This window comes from Kogia breviceps, chromosome 2, assembly GCF_026419965.1.
Source record: "Kogia breviceps isolate mKogBre1 chromosome 2, mKogBre1 haplotype 1, whole genome shotgun sequence".
Lineage (NCBI taxonomy): Eukaryota > Metazoa > Chordata > Mammalia > Artiodactyla > Physeteridae > Kogia > Kogia breviceps.
Genome location: NC_081311.1, coordinates 135,333,455 through 135,350,163, shown reverse-complemented (window position 1 = coordinate 135,350,163; position 16,709 = coordinate 135,333,455). Strand labels below are relative to the sequence as shown.

The window sequence follows — 16,709 nt, the reverse complement described above, 5'->3', positions numbered from 1 at the left end:
AAATCAAAAAGGAAATAAAAAAATACCTAAAAACAAATCACAATGAAAACACGATGACCCAAAACCTATGGGATGCAGCAAAAGAAGTTCTAAGAGGAAAGTTTATAGCAATACGATCCTACATCAAGAAACAAGAAAAATCTCAAATAAACAACCTAACCTTACACCTAAAGCAATTAGAGAAAGAAGAACCAAAAAACCCCAAAGTTAGCAGAAGGAAAGAAATAAAGATCAAATCAGAAAGAAATGAAGGAAATGACAGCAAAGATCAATAAAACTCAAGGATGGTTCCTTGAGAAGATAAACAAAATCAATAAACCATTAGCCAGAATCATCAAGAATAAAAGGGAGAAGACTCAATAGAATTAGAAATGAAAAAGAAGTAACAACTGACACTGGAGAAATACAAAGGATCATGAGAGACTACTACAAGCAACTATATGCCAAGAAAATGGACAACCTGGAAGAAATGGACAAATTCTTAGAAAAGCACAACCTTCCGAGACTGAACCAGGAAGAAGCAAAAATATAAACAGAAAAATCACAAGCACTGAAATTGAAACTGTGATTAAAAATCTTCCAACAAACAAAAACCCAGGACCAGATGGATTCACAGGCGAATTCTATCAAACATTAAGAGAAGAGCTAACACTTTTCCTTCTCAAACTCTTCCAAAATATAGCAGACGGAGGAACACTCCCAAACACATTCTACAAGGACACCATCACCCTGATACTGAAATCAGACAAAGATGCCACAAAGAAAGAAAACTACAGGCCAATATCACTGGTGAATATAGATGCAAAAATCCTCAACAAGGGCTTCCCTGGTGGCACAGTGGCTGAGAATCCTCCTGCCGATGCAGGGGACACGGGTTCGTGCCCTGGTCTGGGAAGATCCCACATGCCGCAGAGCGGCTGGGCCTGTGAGCCATGGCCGCTGGGCCTGTGCATCTGGAGCCTGTGCTCCACAACGGGAGAGGCCACAACAGTGAGAGGCCCACGTACCACAAAGAAAAAAAAAAAAATCCTCAACAAAATACTAGCAAACAGACTCCAAGAGCACATTAAAGGGATCATACACCATGATCAAGTGGGGTTTATCCCAGGAATGCAAGGATTCTTCAATATACAATAATCAATCAGTGTAATAAACCATATTAATGAATTGAAGGAGAAAAACCACATGATCATCTCAATAGATACAGAAAAAGTTTTGACAAAATTCAACGCCCATTTATGATAAAAACGCTCCAGAAAGTAGGCATAGAGGGAACTTACCTCAACATAATAAAGGCCATATATGACAAACCCACAGCCAATATCGTTTTCAATGGTGAAAAACTGAAACCATTTCCACTAAGATCAGGAACAAGACAAGGTTGCCCACTCTCACCACTGTTATTCAACATAGTTTTGGAAGTTTTCAAACAGCAATCAGAGATGAAAAAGAAACAAAAGGAATCCAAAGTGGAAAAGAAGAAGTAAAACTGTCACTGTTTGCAGATGACATGATCCTATACATAGAGAATCCTAAACATGCTACCAGAAAACTACTAGAGCTAATCAATGAATTTGGTTAAGTAGCAGGATACAAAATTAATGCACAGAAAGCTCTTTCATTCCTATACACTAATGATGAAAAATCTGATAGAGAAATTATGGAAACACTCCCATTTACCATTGCAACAAAAAGAATAAAATACCTAGGAATAAACCTACCTAAGGAGACAAAAGACCTGTATGCAGGAAACTGTAAGACACTGATGAAAGAAATTAAAGATGATACAAACAGATGGAGAGATATACCATGTTCTTGGATTGGAAGAATCAACATTGTGAAAATGACTATACTACCCAAAGCAATCTACAGGTTCAACGCAATCCCTATCACACTATCAATGGCATTTTTCACAGAACTAGAACAAAAAGTTTCACAATTTGTATGGAAAAACAAAAGACCCCAAATAGCAAAAGCAATCTTATGAAAGAAAAACATAGCTGGAGGAATCAGGCTCCCTGACTTCAAATTATTACTACAAAGCTACAATAATCAAGACAGTATGGTACTGGCACAAAAACAGAAATATAGTTCAATGGATCAGGATAGAAAGCCCAGAAATTAACCCATGCACATATGGCCACCTTACCTTTGATAAAGGAGGCAAGAATATACAATGGAGAAAAGACAGCCTCTTCAATAAGCGGTGCTCGGAAAAGTGGACAGCTACATGTAAAAGAATGAAATTAGAACACTCCCTAACATCATGTGCAAAAATAAACTCAAAATGTATTAAAGACCTAAATGTAAGGCCAGACACTATAAAACTCTTAGAGGAAAACATAGGCCGAACACTTTATGACATAAATCACAGCATGATCCTATTTGACCTACCTCCTAGAGAAATGGAAATAAAAACAAAAATAAACACATGGGACCTAAGGAAACTTAAAAGCTTTTGCACAGCCAAGGAAACCATAAACAAGACAAAAAGTCAACCCTCAGAATGGGAGAAAATATTTGCAAATGAAGCAACTGACAAAGGATTAATCTCCAAAATTTACAAGCACCACAAGCAGCTCAATATCAAAAAAACAAACATTCCAATCCAAAAATGGGCAGAAGACCTAAATAGACTGTATATCTCCAAAGAAGATATACAGATTGTCAACAGACACATGAAAGGATGCTCAACATCACTAATCATTAGAGAAATGCCAATCAAAACTTCAATAAGGTGTCACCTCACACTGGTCAGAATGACCATCATCAAAAAATCTACAAACAATAAATTCTGGAGAGGTTATGGAGAAAAGAGAACCCTCCTGCACTGTTGGTAGGAATGTAAATTGATACAGCCACCACGGAGAACAGTATGGAGGGTCCTTAAAGAACTACAAATAGAACTACCATACAACCCAGCAATCCCACTACTGGGCATATACCCTGAGAAAATCATAATTCAAAAAGAGTCATGTAGGGCTTCCCTGGTGGCGCAGTGATTGAGAAACCGCCTGCCGATGCAGGGGACACGGGTTCGTGCCCCGGTCCGGGAAGATCCCACATGCCGCAGAGCGGCTGGGCCCGTGAGCCATGGCCACTGAGCCTGCGCGTCCGGAGCCTCTGCTCCGCAACGGGAGAGGCCACAACAGTGAGAGGCCTGCGTACCACAAAAAAAACAAAACAAAACAAAAAAAAAAAGAGTCATGTACCACAACGTTCATTGTATCTCTATTTACAATACCCAGGATATGGAAGCAACCTAAGTGTCCATCGACAGATGAATGGGTAAAGAAGATGTGGCCCATATATACAATACATATTACTCAGCCATAAAAAGAAACGAAATAGATTTATTTGTAGTGACGTGGATGGACCTAGTATCTGTAATGCACAGTGAAGTAACTCAGAAAGAGAAAAACAAATACTGTATTGTAACACACATATATAGAATCTAAAAAGAAAAAAATTCTGAAGAACTTATGGGCAGGACAGGAATAAAGATGCATATGTAGAGAATGGACTTGAGGACACGGGGTGGGGGAAGGGTAAGCTGGGAAGAAGTAAGAGTGTGGCATGCACATATATACACTACCAAATGTAAAACAGACAGCTAGTGGGAAGCAGCTGCACAGCACAGGGAGATCAGCTTGGTGCTTTGTGTCCACCTAGAGGGGTGGGATAGGGAGGTTGGGAGGGAGAAGCAAGAGGGAGGAGATATGGGGATATATGTATACGTATAGCTAATTCACTTTGTTATATAGCAGAAACTAACACACCATTGTAAAACAATTATACTCCAATAAAGATGTTAAAAAAATTTTCGAATACTGAGCTTTACAGAAAAAGTGGATTTGGGGCTAGACTTTGAAGGATGTATAAGAATCAGGTCTAGTACATGGAGCTGTAAAGGAATGCAGAAAAAGTGATATTAATAAACCTTGGTAATGGAAAAGTCTAGAAATTGTATGAAGCAGAGAATTGGGAGTCAAGACTAGAAAAGACACTCTAAAGCCAATCTCAAAAGGACCTGAATGATTCAGTTAGAAAACTTAGCTTTTATGTGCTATGTAATGGGGAAAACATTGAAGGATTTATTTGGGAGTTATGGAGATTTACTTGACAAGAATACTGATTTAGAATGATCTTTACCTGCACAAGGCACTGGATGACTAGAAGAGAGAAGATGGAAAAGGAGTCCAGAGTCTATGAGATTCAGTCAACTTAACATTAAAGAAAGTGAAAGCAAGGGTAATGCTAGTGATAGTGGTCAGGAATCAAAAGATACTGCTGAATTGACAGGACCTGGCAGCACACAGTATATGGGGGAGCTGGGGTGTGAGAGAGGAGTCATGACATAAAGTTTTAACCATGACAGAGAGCTCTCGTTCAATGAATAGAAAAATGGAAACCTCATTTTGAAGGAGCTTAATATTTTAATGCATAAATATTTAACAGATGCTACTTTATAATGTCAGCCAGATCATATCCTTTGTTTCATGAAAATTTAATGAAGACCTCTTAAATGTTATTAGTTTCTCAAGAAAGAAAGAAATAGCATTGTCTTTCTTGTTTCTTTGAGGCAAGATCTTTTTCACATTTCTGACTCCCAAAGGATTAAGAAGAATTACATTCCCTGAAAATATTTGTTGTAATGAATTAAATGGAACTGGATTTAAGGGGTTTTTTTTCCCCTAAAGAGGATATGGGATGAAAAAACACTGTTTAACATAAAAAGACCAACATTAGGGCTTCCCTGGTGGCGCAGTGGTTGAGAATCCGCCTGCCGATGCAGGAGACACGGGTTCGTGCCCTGGTCCGGGAAGATCCCACATGCCGCGGAGCAACTAAGCCCGTGAGCCATGGCCGCTGAGCCTGTGCGTCCGGAGCCTGTGCTCCGCAACGGGAGAGGCCACAACAGTGAGAGGCCCGCATACCACAAAAAAAAAAAAAAAAAAAAAAAACACACACAAAAAAAAAAAAAAAAAAAAAAAGACCAACATTAGTGGGAATGCCAAATTTGGGATACTGATTCACTTCTGAGAGGAAAGCAAGGGAATGGGATACTGAAAGGGTAGGGTACAAAAGGGGCCAAATCTGTATCTGTTTTATTCTTAAATAAAAAGTCTGAAGCAAATATGACAAAAATATTCAAATTGTTAAAGTTGGTTGGTGGGTGTCTATGTATTATTTTTGTTTTCTATAATGTTATGTTGGTGACATTGCATACTTAAATGCTTTTTTTTAACTTCACAAAAGACAAATGTTGATATTACCATAAATATTATTATGCATATATTGTGACCCTAAAAATAAGCGAATTGTCTGGGAAGGAGTAATAACTAATATTACGGAAATTATTTTTGTGATATACCACTTAAATGTTTTGTAAAGTCATAATTTTTTTCATAATCAACGTCACTGAAATGTGTGCAGAATTTTGGAGGAAATAGTGAAGAAAAGTGGCTTCCCTCATAACTTATGCTGAACAAATAGTTTTTCCTCTGAAATAATTTAAAAATTGACAATTAATATATAAATATTTGTTTTCTCCAGTGCATTTAAGAACAAAAGCAATAGGTGTATGTAACATAATCATCTGCAAAAGCCTTGAATCTGTTGACCTCAATTTTGATTTCTAACATTTGTATAATCACATATTTTTAAAATTAGCTTAAGTCCAAAGACAGCTTTAATGTTCTTAAATAAAATGAAAATGAAACACTTTTAGAATTAGTTGTAATTAAATAGCATTACTACAGTCATTATTATTAAAATCAACTTTTGTTTAAGCAATTACTATTGAATTTGGGTCTAAGACATAGTATGAATTGTTAAATAGCTGTTAACTAAAAAAATGAGTTAAGAATGAAGTGATTCATAGGGCTTTAGAGAAAAAGTTCTGTACCTACAATAGTGATTTATATAAGAAATATAAGGAATTCCATACTCTGTAATATTGCACTAATTTTTTACGCCTCTTTGTATGGAGTGCATTCCCACATTGAATCCGGATTGGCGACTCTGCTTTGGTGAACAGGACAGAAGCAAACCTGAAGTAAGTGGAGGATTAAGTGCTTGGCATTTAGGCTTCCTCTGCTGCTCCGTTGCTTTCGCTATGAGAAAAAGCCTGGGCCAGTGTGTGGAGGGAGCCGAGTCAGGCAGCAGTCTCATCTAAGACCTCAGCCGTATGACTAATCCTAACCAAGATCAGCAAAACCACCTAGCCAGCCATGGGCTTGTGAGCAAAAATATACATTTTTTGGTTATATGATAAGAAGTTTTGGGTGGTTTGATACACGTTATTGTTCAAGAGATAACTGATGCATACCTCAAATAACATAATTTTAGTTTGCTTCACAAAATCCTCTTAGTATTACTCCAGTGGCATGGAGCCCTGTATTATATAACTCAGTATATTTTGGCACTTCATAATCTACAATCTAGTATCATTCAGAGCTAATAAAAAATATTTGATCTTGACAGATACAGGTAATTGTTATTCATGGACAGTTTGAAATGTACATTAATCAATTCATACCCATTATGACCTGACAAAACAGTAAACAATAAATTACTTCTTTGATTTAAAATTTTATTCTGTTTTTTTAAAGCTAAAGAGAGAGATGTATGATTTGGCTTTCTCTCCTATCAAAGATTCTAGAAGGCCACCAAAAAACCCAGACAGTTAACAGCATTTCTTAAAGTTGAATAGGATTCCCCAAAATAGAATATCTGATTACATAAATTAAATCTTACCTTTTCAAAAATCATCTTTGTTGTGATATAGAAAAAGCAATGAATAGACAAGTAAAGGAACAGTTGTTGGATAGATATGGACGATTAGAGCGAGCCCGGGAGGAAGAGAATAGATGGCTAGATCAGAGAAGTCTAATGAGTGTACACACATTGTTTCCTTACCTTCCGTAAAACAAGCTTCAGGTTCCAGAGATTCTTCAGGTTCAACCTCAGGTTGTTCTCCCTCAGCGGGAGCTCCTATGTCAACAGTGCTGCCTTCAGATGAACTAGTTGCGTTTAGCTTCTGAAAATCAATTCCACAGAAAAGCTTTTAAAATATTTTCTTTAATCTACAATATAAAAATTTCAAAGGCGTGCCCTTAAGTCTTCTGTATTCATTTCCTTGATCTGTAATTTAAGAATATCTTAAACATAATGCCAGTCCGCTTTAGTAGAGGTGGGGGTCACAAGATTAGATACAGCACCACAAAATTTTTTCCTTTAAAAATATGGTGCTAACAACTTAAATAATTTTTGATTAAGCTCCTGTATAGAGAAAGATTCTGAAATAAAATCACGCAGAGAGCTTATGTAAGCTGCCAGAGTAGTATTGTGGTCTGTGATCTTGCTTTTGTAAATTAGTTTGCAAATGGTCTAGTTTGTTTTATTCTAAATTTTATTCTAATAAATTATTTTATTCTAATAAATTTTATTCTAAAATTGTGACCCAACCAACAAAAGCTGTATGAGTGTATTTTCATGTCAAATGCAGAAAAGATTTGATCAAATGCACATAAACAGCAACAGTCTAAATTTACCCACTTTTCATTGACATGAAAACATATACCACTTGTTGTTATTAAATATATTCTATAGTTTTCTAATTCTGAAAAGAGCAGCACATTGTTAGCTTTATAGCAAGAGCTGATATTTTGCATTCTCTTTGGCCAATGCACTCCTGTGTTTCATTGTGCATTTGGAAACTACTTGTTACTCTGGCACTCTTACCTTTCCGGTTAATAAAGGCAGAAATGAATCTTTCGTTGTTGTTTTGTTTTCCTTTAGGTTAAATCAAATACCACCAAAAGAAAAATATAATAGAAAGAAGTTGTTTTAAATCTTGAAATACAACAAACTTTAGCCAGGTCAGGTCGTTCATGGGATCAGTATAAATGAAGGGATCCAGTCTTTAACCTGGTCTTAAAATGCTGCAGGAATGACACAGGCCAGGTATGAGTGCCACATGGAATCAGAGTAGTTTGGGCCACAGCATTCTCGGACCTGTTACAATGTTATTACCATTAGTGCATAACATTAGGAAATGGCTGAGCTGATAGGAGCTACTTTATAAAGGGGATGAGGTAAGCATATGATAAAATGCACATTGAAATATGTTGAACCCACTCTAAAATACATGTTGTAGTCAGTACTGGAAACATTATATTTGGGCTAAGGATTCTATGGATTTCCAGAGGAAGCTGGTTCCTTTATTTCCTGAAAATAATTTTCTTTATATAAAATATTTCCTTGGCATAGTGGTGCTGATAAAGTAAAAATATTTATATAAGCTATAGATAAGATTGAAAATGCTTTTGTGTGTAATTTAACAATACCAATGATAGATGCATAAATATTATATATGTCTCCTCAATTAGAACTCATTCAGGATTATTTTTAAATCTAACCAAACTACTTAAATCAAGGATTCTATATTATAAGGTGTCTGAAGTTTGTTGATTTCTTTTTCTACTCACCAAGTATATCACAATACTAGACAGATACTCAATTATAATATCTTTACTGTTAAAATTTGAATATATTTGTTTTAAAATGAAATATTATATGACTTTTTCTAATTTCCTGTCCTTCATCTTTTGATTAGACTCTTTGATAAGTGTAGCTGTGTTTATAAACATGTAATTGACTAAGAAATGGCTAAATTATCCTATCAATCCCATCCATCTGATTCACATAAAGCTGTTACACATTAAGGACCTGAAAATACTGATCTTATCATTTACTGGATATTGAAACATGACATAGGTAATCAGAATAAGTGAAGCTTGGTCATATATAATCTAACTACAAACAGCCCACAATAACAAATGGAAAACATTCCTTTTAGGAAAAAGGATAACACTGCAATTACAGATTGGGGGATGGCCTGTGGGTAAATGAGAATCCATATTCAGGGCGCTCCACATTGGCAAATGACTGCATCAGAGCCTGCATCAGTGCTGGCTATATTACACGTCAGGTACTCAACAATTTTTTTTTTAAAAAATGAATGAATGAATGAACTTCTTCATAACAGAATGAGGGCTAGTCCTTGACAGTGATTGGGAGAAGTCACCAGACAACATATTCCAGGGAATCTTGGTTCAAAAGTTTCCAGAGGATCTCTGTAACATCAACTACAATGCCTTTCATTTAGTGCAGTGCCTTAGTACTGACATAGAATTAATAGATATCTTTTAAATTGAAGCCAAACATTTATATATTTAAAGTTCAAATCATTACTTTTTCAAAAGTACAACATAAAAGTATTCTGCTTTTCTAGAAGATGTATCTCACCAGACAATCTTTCGAGGCAAAGATCCTGCTTTTGCCATCTCTGCACCCCTAGGACCCATCACAATGTTTGCGTTTAATAGATGTTCATTGGGTAAATGAATGAATGACCAATGCGTGCACTATTTTATTCTACCACTAACTACTTCTAACACCTCCTATCTAATACTTACTTTTACATTCAAGGGAATACATATAATATTCTCATGTAAGTACACAGAAACACAAATCCTTCGAGATTCTAAATTGTGTAGGTAATGACCAACAACCCTTAGAATTTGAAGTGCTGTCTAAACATCAGGCTTCCAATTAACCAGACCTATGATGAAACTATGAAATAAACTGTACTTTAACTCTGGAGTCAGGAAAACTAAGGCTGACTCATTTTGACAGTGTTTTTCCTGTTTCTACTCTATGTACATGGATCTACAATCCCAGCAAAGAATGGAATCTCTCTAAGGAAAGGCAATATCTCATCCTTCTCCATCTTCTCTCTGATGTGGAACAGCACAGGATCTACCTGTCACATTTATTGCTTGAATAACTTTATTTGGTTTACAAATAAAAAATCTAGGGTACACATTAATCCTCAACACCAACCAATACAGTGTCTAGTTAGAGAAGGAAATGTGGCTTTAATCATCTTGTCAAAAGTCATACTGAGTCAGTAGCTGGACTCTAGGTCTTTTGTACGCCACTTTGCTAGGATTCCCTAGAGAATTTCTTTGATGATCCATAAGTTAAGCCAATCTTTATCAATTTAAAACATTTAGTAGATGTGATATGTAATTAAACATCATAGGTTCAAGATAGTGTTGGGATACTGTTGATTCCCATGTTTCATGACCACGAACTTAGTATTAGTTTCTTATATTCATATCCTTATATGTATTAATGTAGAGTGAAGCTAAACGTATGTTGGGATATTTTATAAACAAAAGTTTACTTTAAACAATAAGCCTGAGATATAGGCAAGAAATTCTGATTTATAAAATCTTTCTTGATAACATCAATTCAATGACTTTCTTAAAGTCACATAAGAGGCAAATATCATAATATCATAAAATATGTTGACGAAAACAGTTAAAATGTATAAAGAGCCAATAAAAAACAATGAATCAAATTAAGAATATAAAACTCTTCAGCTTCAGGTAAGGTCATAATTATGATTAATTCTAACTACAGTGCAAATTCACCACTTAGAATTATCAAATACACATCATTTTATGGAATTATTAGTACTCATATACTTAAAAGAAAAATTTTCAAATAAAGATTATTTGTAAATTCTCCAATCTAGGCACCATTCACTGTAAAATGCCACATGAGTAAGAGACCAATATATTAACTACTTAGAAATAGAACCAGTTTTTTATTTGCAAGTTCTATTCTTCCTTTTGGTAAAATTTAGATGTTTAGGTTCCTTTTTTATTTTTTGCGCTTATTTGCTGAATAAGCAAATGTGCTTATTTGTGCTTATTTGGACTGAATGATGTTGTTAGAACAGCCCTTCCTTACTCAACCTTTAAGAAAATATGGATGTTCCCTCAGTGTCAGGATAGTCAAGAGATCAAACAGGAGTAACAAACTTATTTGCTATGCCTGGCATTGACAATCATTTATTTTCAGATGAAAATATTAGCTGAACTTTTTTTTTAGTGAAAACTTCATGTTACAGGGCTCTTGCTATTGAAAATCTGCTGGATTCCTCTAAGTGCTGGGGAATTATAATCATAGGAGTTAAACAGGGCAGAATCATATTTTGCTTAATGATATAATAAATAAATTTCAAGACACACAGTATTTCACTTTGCATTTTTAAACATTACATTTCTTTTACTTTCCAAAATATTGTTAAACATCTACATGCCAAACTCACAGTCCTTTTAGAAAGTAAAAGTATTTTTGAAAATAATCACAACAGAAAAAGGGAGGGAAATCACTTCTTAAGTTTTTCAAAGGAACACTTTTTTTTCTCATTATGAAGATATATTTTTGAGAAAATGTAATTAGTAAATATTGTATATATTTTGGGGAAAATGTATATTCTAAATGTAGTCAATAAAAGAAATTAGAATTTTTTTAAAAGAGATAATTCAAATATAGATTAAATCAAATATTCCATATCTATTTTGGTCACCACAAATGGCAATCTTTTGTTCCACATGGATCCTAATCTGTACTTAAAGAACTCTAGGTCATTTTACATGAAAAATCTTAACATCGAAACAATGAAAGTGATGGTTATGCTTACTTTGGGATAGGCCTAAGGCCAAAGTGATACATTAACTAGAAAGGAACTGCTCTTCTTAATAAGGAAGAAGGCAAAATCAAAACTATCATTATCATCATACTACATTATCAGATAATCATTTTTGTCTTTATAATAGATACATTATAAAATTCTATAATCCATAAATAGCAGGGTCTTAAATATTTCTTGGGATGGCAAAAGTAACCCTTATGTCGTGCTGACCTACAGCTCAGCATACTACCAGTGCCCCAAAGACACACGTTTGGTCAATTTTGTTCTTACCTTAAGGATATTTAGAGCTTTTTTTATCCTTTAATCACTATCCCACTGGAAAACTTTCCCTTGAAGACTACACATTCTCCACTATAAAATTATACATGGGTTTCTATTGAAACCACTCTACCACTGCTTACCCAAACCATCTCTACACATCCTTCTCTCCCTTCCTACCCCTTGTGTTGGAATTCAGTATACTACTCTTTTAGGGAGCAGACAATGTTTTCTGGCCAGAGACATATTCAAGGAAATTGGAAAGTGTAATACTGTGAGGGTGAGAATAAATGAAGTCATTTGCATCAGTTCTACTTAGTTTGTGTTCCACCACACTTACTCCAGCTAAATCTCTTAAATACTGGTAGACGATATTCCTGATTGTCACTTTCCCTGATATACCTCTCTACACAGGAACTTGGAAAATGATACTCAGAGAATAAGAAAACTAACTTACCTCTTTCTAAGAAACTGGGAAAAACAAGACATTATCCTAAGGAGTCAAATCTCACACTTTTCTGAAGAATTAATATATAATAGGAAAAAATAATTCTCTCTAGTCCCTGTGTATATGTTTTTAGTACGTATCTGTGTTTAGTTGTGAGCATTTTTTACCTTGGGTCTCACTTTATGTGACCAATGATATTGGTTTCATTCCTCCAATATATAAGGCATTATCTTTCATGAATGTAGAGTGCCAGTGACTGAATATTTTGTTCCAAGATATAAAAGAATGTTCCCCAAATGGCATGATTATCGCTGTTTTCAGAGGCAAATATGCTTATGTTAGGGTTGTTTTACAATTTTAATGATAGAAGGAGAGGAAACTGCATCTAAGTGACAAAGCATTTAATTAACATTTCTTGAAAATAATTAAATTGGGTCAGGTAATTTGGTTAACATATTTTAGCACAAAACTGTGATTTCAACATCAGGAAATGAAAGGTCCTCCAAATGGAGCCCATAGAAAGGTGTTACATTCACTGCCTTAAATACATGACTAGGAGGTCCCTTCATTTAGTAGACACAAAAGGAGACAAAGCTCACACTGATTCTCTTCCTATATGAATTTGCAGTGCATGATATATTTAAATAATATTCTTCAAGAGAAAGTTTCCCAGCAGGTCTGGATGAAATAATAGAGAGACAAAAACACCAAGTACAGAGGAGGAACACGATGAATAAAGTGGAGTCCAGATCTCTTTTCAGAATGAATATACCACCTATAACACTGCTTTCCTTCCTTCCTTTCTTTTGGTGTATAAAATGTATTTCCTTTTCTTTCATTCTCAAGAGTTTTAGGGGTAAATATCAACAGATTCTCCAAGCGAATTGTATTCTAAATACAAAGTACTTTTGGTAAAGTGCTAAATAGAGAGATGGCATTTTTTCTGAAATGAAGCAGATAAAAATTGTACCCATGCTGGTAGCAGCCAAAACATAACATTCCAATTCATTTACATTCTAATCACATTAAAACATCCTTTAGGAAGTTTGCACATGAATAAGGGATTGTTTTAATTTGCAGATTACCCTTCAGAAAAATTTAATATGACACTGAACAAAAAAATACCAGCAAAGTACACTCATTGGGGCTTTATTTATTTAAGAAAAGGGCAGGGGAGAGAAAGCTTTCTGCAAGAGTTTTTCAAAGAGTATCTTATATTTCTCCTTTTAGACCCTTAGCACGTTCAAAACTCTGTAATGTTAAATGGTAATTAAATAATTCATAAAGGCATGCACTTTTACTTTTCATTGAATGTAATTTCTATAAAAATCTATGTAAGAAAATTAGCAGCTAACTAATTAAAAAAAAAAAGTTAGGGTTGCCAGACTTGCCTGACCATGCTTTATGACTCAGCATAAGAGCAGCTGTGCATGTTTTTATTTTACTGCCAATGGATGGGCAAGGAATGTAGCTGAGTAACATGCAGGCCAGTCAAAATTCATTTAGAAACTAATTATATTTATATATGTACAACTTGCTTAGGTAACCTGGGTAAAAGTGGTGGCACGAGCCTCTGGCTGGTTAAAAAACACCAGAGCTGCATTCTTGATGGCTCCAGCTTGATTTTACCCCTGTGAGAAGTAAGAACGGTAAGCAGTGAAGGTCACCATATTGCACCAGTAAAAAATAATCATTGTGGCTTCAACATTATGAAAACTCTATAAGAAAAATCAATCATTCAAAATCACAAAGTATGAAAGGAATTACATTATATATAGTCAAAATAACATGAGTTAAAACATATAATTAAGATATGAATTTAAAATAATATACTCTAGAGAATCTACAGAAAGCTGTCAAAGAATCACACAAATTTGGCAAAGATAAAATAGAAGAGGATTTAGTTCAAACACCTAAACAACCTCTGGGTCCACTTGGTTAGTCTGCCCTATAAAAAGGAATTCATTAGGCATTCCAAAAATTAAAAGGTGCTCCATTTTTTTCCTTTAATTTTTCAAATCATTTAGAAAAGAATGTCAATTAGCCTTATTCCATTTATTAATATTCCACATGTGATATTTAACAGCACAATCCAAACCTACCAGTTAAGAAAATGACCAGACAAAACTAACTTGAAGGCAGAACACTAAAAAGATATCTGAGGTGGGAAACTTTGCAATTCTTGAATAATTATGTCAGTTCTTTTTTGTTTTCTAGTGTAGAGTTACAAGGTAAAATACCAGAAAATTAAAACGTGCACATAGTCCCTTCCTAGACTATTGCTCTAATCCTTTATTTGTTTATGAGTTTATATTTAGGAAGTTTGATATAAAGCCATAATTTAAAATTTCACCAAATAATAAATTTTAGCACACAAGTAACAATCACTATGATGGGAAAGTATTGAAAGGACTCTACAGCTAAAGCAATAAAATAATTCTGTCTACTTTCAACTGGCAAATCAGTTCTCTGCCTTCAATTCCAAAGTATTGATTTCACATATATTACTTTGGAGTACCTAACTCAAACAGAAAACAGATGAAAAAGCTTAATGGTAAAAAGAGAAACTGGGAAGAGAGTTTGGATTTTTCCTTCTATAAGCCCCACCTTAACTAGATAATTCTCTAATGTCAAACACAATGGTTTGAGATGAGGCAAAATACATGCTCCTTTGGAGAAGTCTGAGGCTTTAAAATTTCTGAAAATTAAGAAGACTGGATGATGAGTTAACCATACCTCAAAAGATCCTCAGCCAGAAGTTTAAATTGACTGATGGCTTCAACATTTGATTCTCCATAATTCATTCTTAGTTAATATATTTTTTACTAGATAAAAATAAAAATTGACTTCCGTACTGTAAGGGAGATATTTGCTATTAGGTATAATATCAAAATACTGAGAGGGGAATATATATTAAAATTTAACGACCGAATTCTATCTTCCAAATGCTGACTTTAGTTTCTAGTAATATACAATGCCAGAAGTTAGTCCCCACCCTTTCAGCATAGCCCAATCAAATACGCTTATCCAACATTTTATTAACTAGATATTAAGCTATTAGTCAGTTTTAAAATAATGATCTTATTAGTGAACAATTGAGTTCAACTAATTACAGCAATTATTTGTCCCAGGCTATAAGGTTTAAAAATTTTCCCCTTTAATCTCATCTGTTATTTTGTGAAACTAGTAGCTATGGCCTTGTTACCTGTTTGCTAATTTTAGTACCTATATTTAAACTTTCTCTGAATTTCACGTTTAACATCTGCTTCTATGTAATGGCTGAATTAGCAATACTACCTATCTTACAAACAAGAACAAACAGAAATAGCGTCTTTTTCAGTAATCTTATTGAATAAATATAGTAATACTGATTGAAATATCTAAGCTTCCTTTCTTAGAAATATATTTTTGCTCATAATTTTATTAACTGATCCCTAATTTTTGTGACTTTGTTGAACTACTTAAACTGTACCCTTCAGCATCTCAAATTCCCCCAAATCATCTTTCTTAGGATGAGAATAATCATAGAGGTCTTTTTGTTCCCTGCCAATCACTTCAAATGACAAAAAAGAATGAATCTTTGTTTTCCGTTGTTATTTTTATTTGTTTATGCAAGCTTTAATTGTTGGGAATTCTGTCTTCATTTTTGTGTAGTTAAACATTAAGGTTTTAATTCCTTCTTCTCTTTATTCCCAACTCTGTGCTTATTAATCTATAAACAAACCAAGAACATACTCTGGTATTTATACTCTTCTAGTAAATCAAAGAATTCTTCAAACTACCAAGACTCTTAACTGTAGTTGATAAATTTAGAATTTTACATTCTATAACGTATCAAGGCTTTTTGTTGGTTTAGAGAGCATGTACTGGGTTCAGTAGGGTTAAAAACATTTTCAACCTGATTCTTATCACTACCTTCACTTCCTTTAAAAAATTATTTACTTCAGGAAACATGAAACTATATGTAAATATCAAGCCTATATCCCAATCATACTTCCATTAATAAATATGCCTGTGAAAACTAAATAAGATCACAGTTTATAAATTATTCCATAAGAGCCAAGAATGTAGCAAAATGAGAATTGGAACTGCCCTCTCACGAAGTATTCTAGTACATACAAAAAAGCCACCATTGTGGGAGAATTATAAGGAGGAAAGTGTATAAACTGAGGCACTGTTCACAAATCAAAAATTATTTAAAATCCTCAAAAATTCATATTAATCTGAATATTCATATTATCAATAATTCAAAATGGTGAATATTTGAAAAAATGAGAACATATCATTTGTCTAGTTATATATTAAGGTACTGTCAATTTATCTATCACCAACTTTGCATAGAAATTGTGCCAATAAGTATTTCCTATTTTCTTACAGAAAGAAAATATAATTTTTAAAAGTCTGATAGTATAAAGCATACATAACACC

The 16,709-nt window shown here is 34.2% G+C and overlaps 1 protein-coding gene across 4 annotated transcripts in view; it reads right to left on the bottom strand.

The window, feature by feature from the left end:
* The window catches only part of SCN2A (sodium voltage-gated channel alpha subunit 2), a 148,324-nt gene that overhangs the window by 22,519 nt on the left and 109,096 nt on the right, over positions 1-16,709 (bottom strand). For all 4 annotated transcript variants that reach the window (XM_059052411.2, XM_067026221.1, XM_067026222.1 and 1 more), the window contains exon 18: positions 6,922-7,042. In XM_059052411.2, the coding sequence (XP_058908394.1) occupies positions 6,922-7,042 (121 nt within the window). The remainder of the gene's footprint in view (positions 1-6,921; positions 7,043-16,709) is intronic.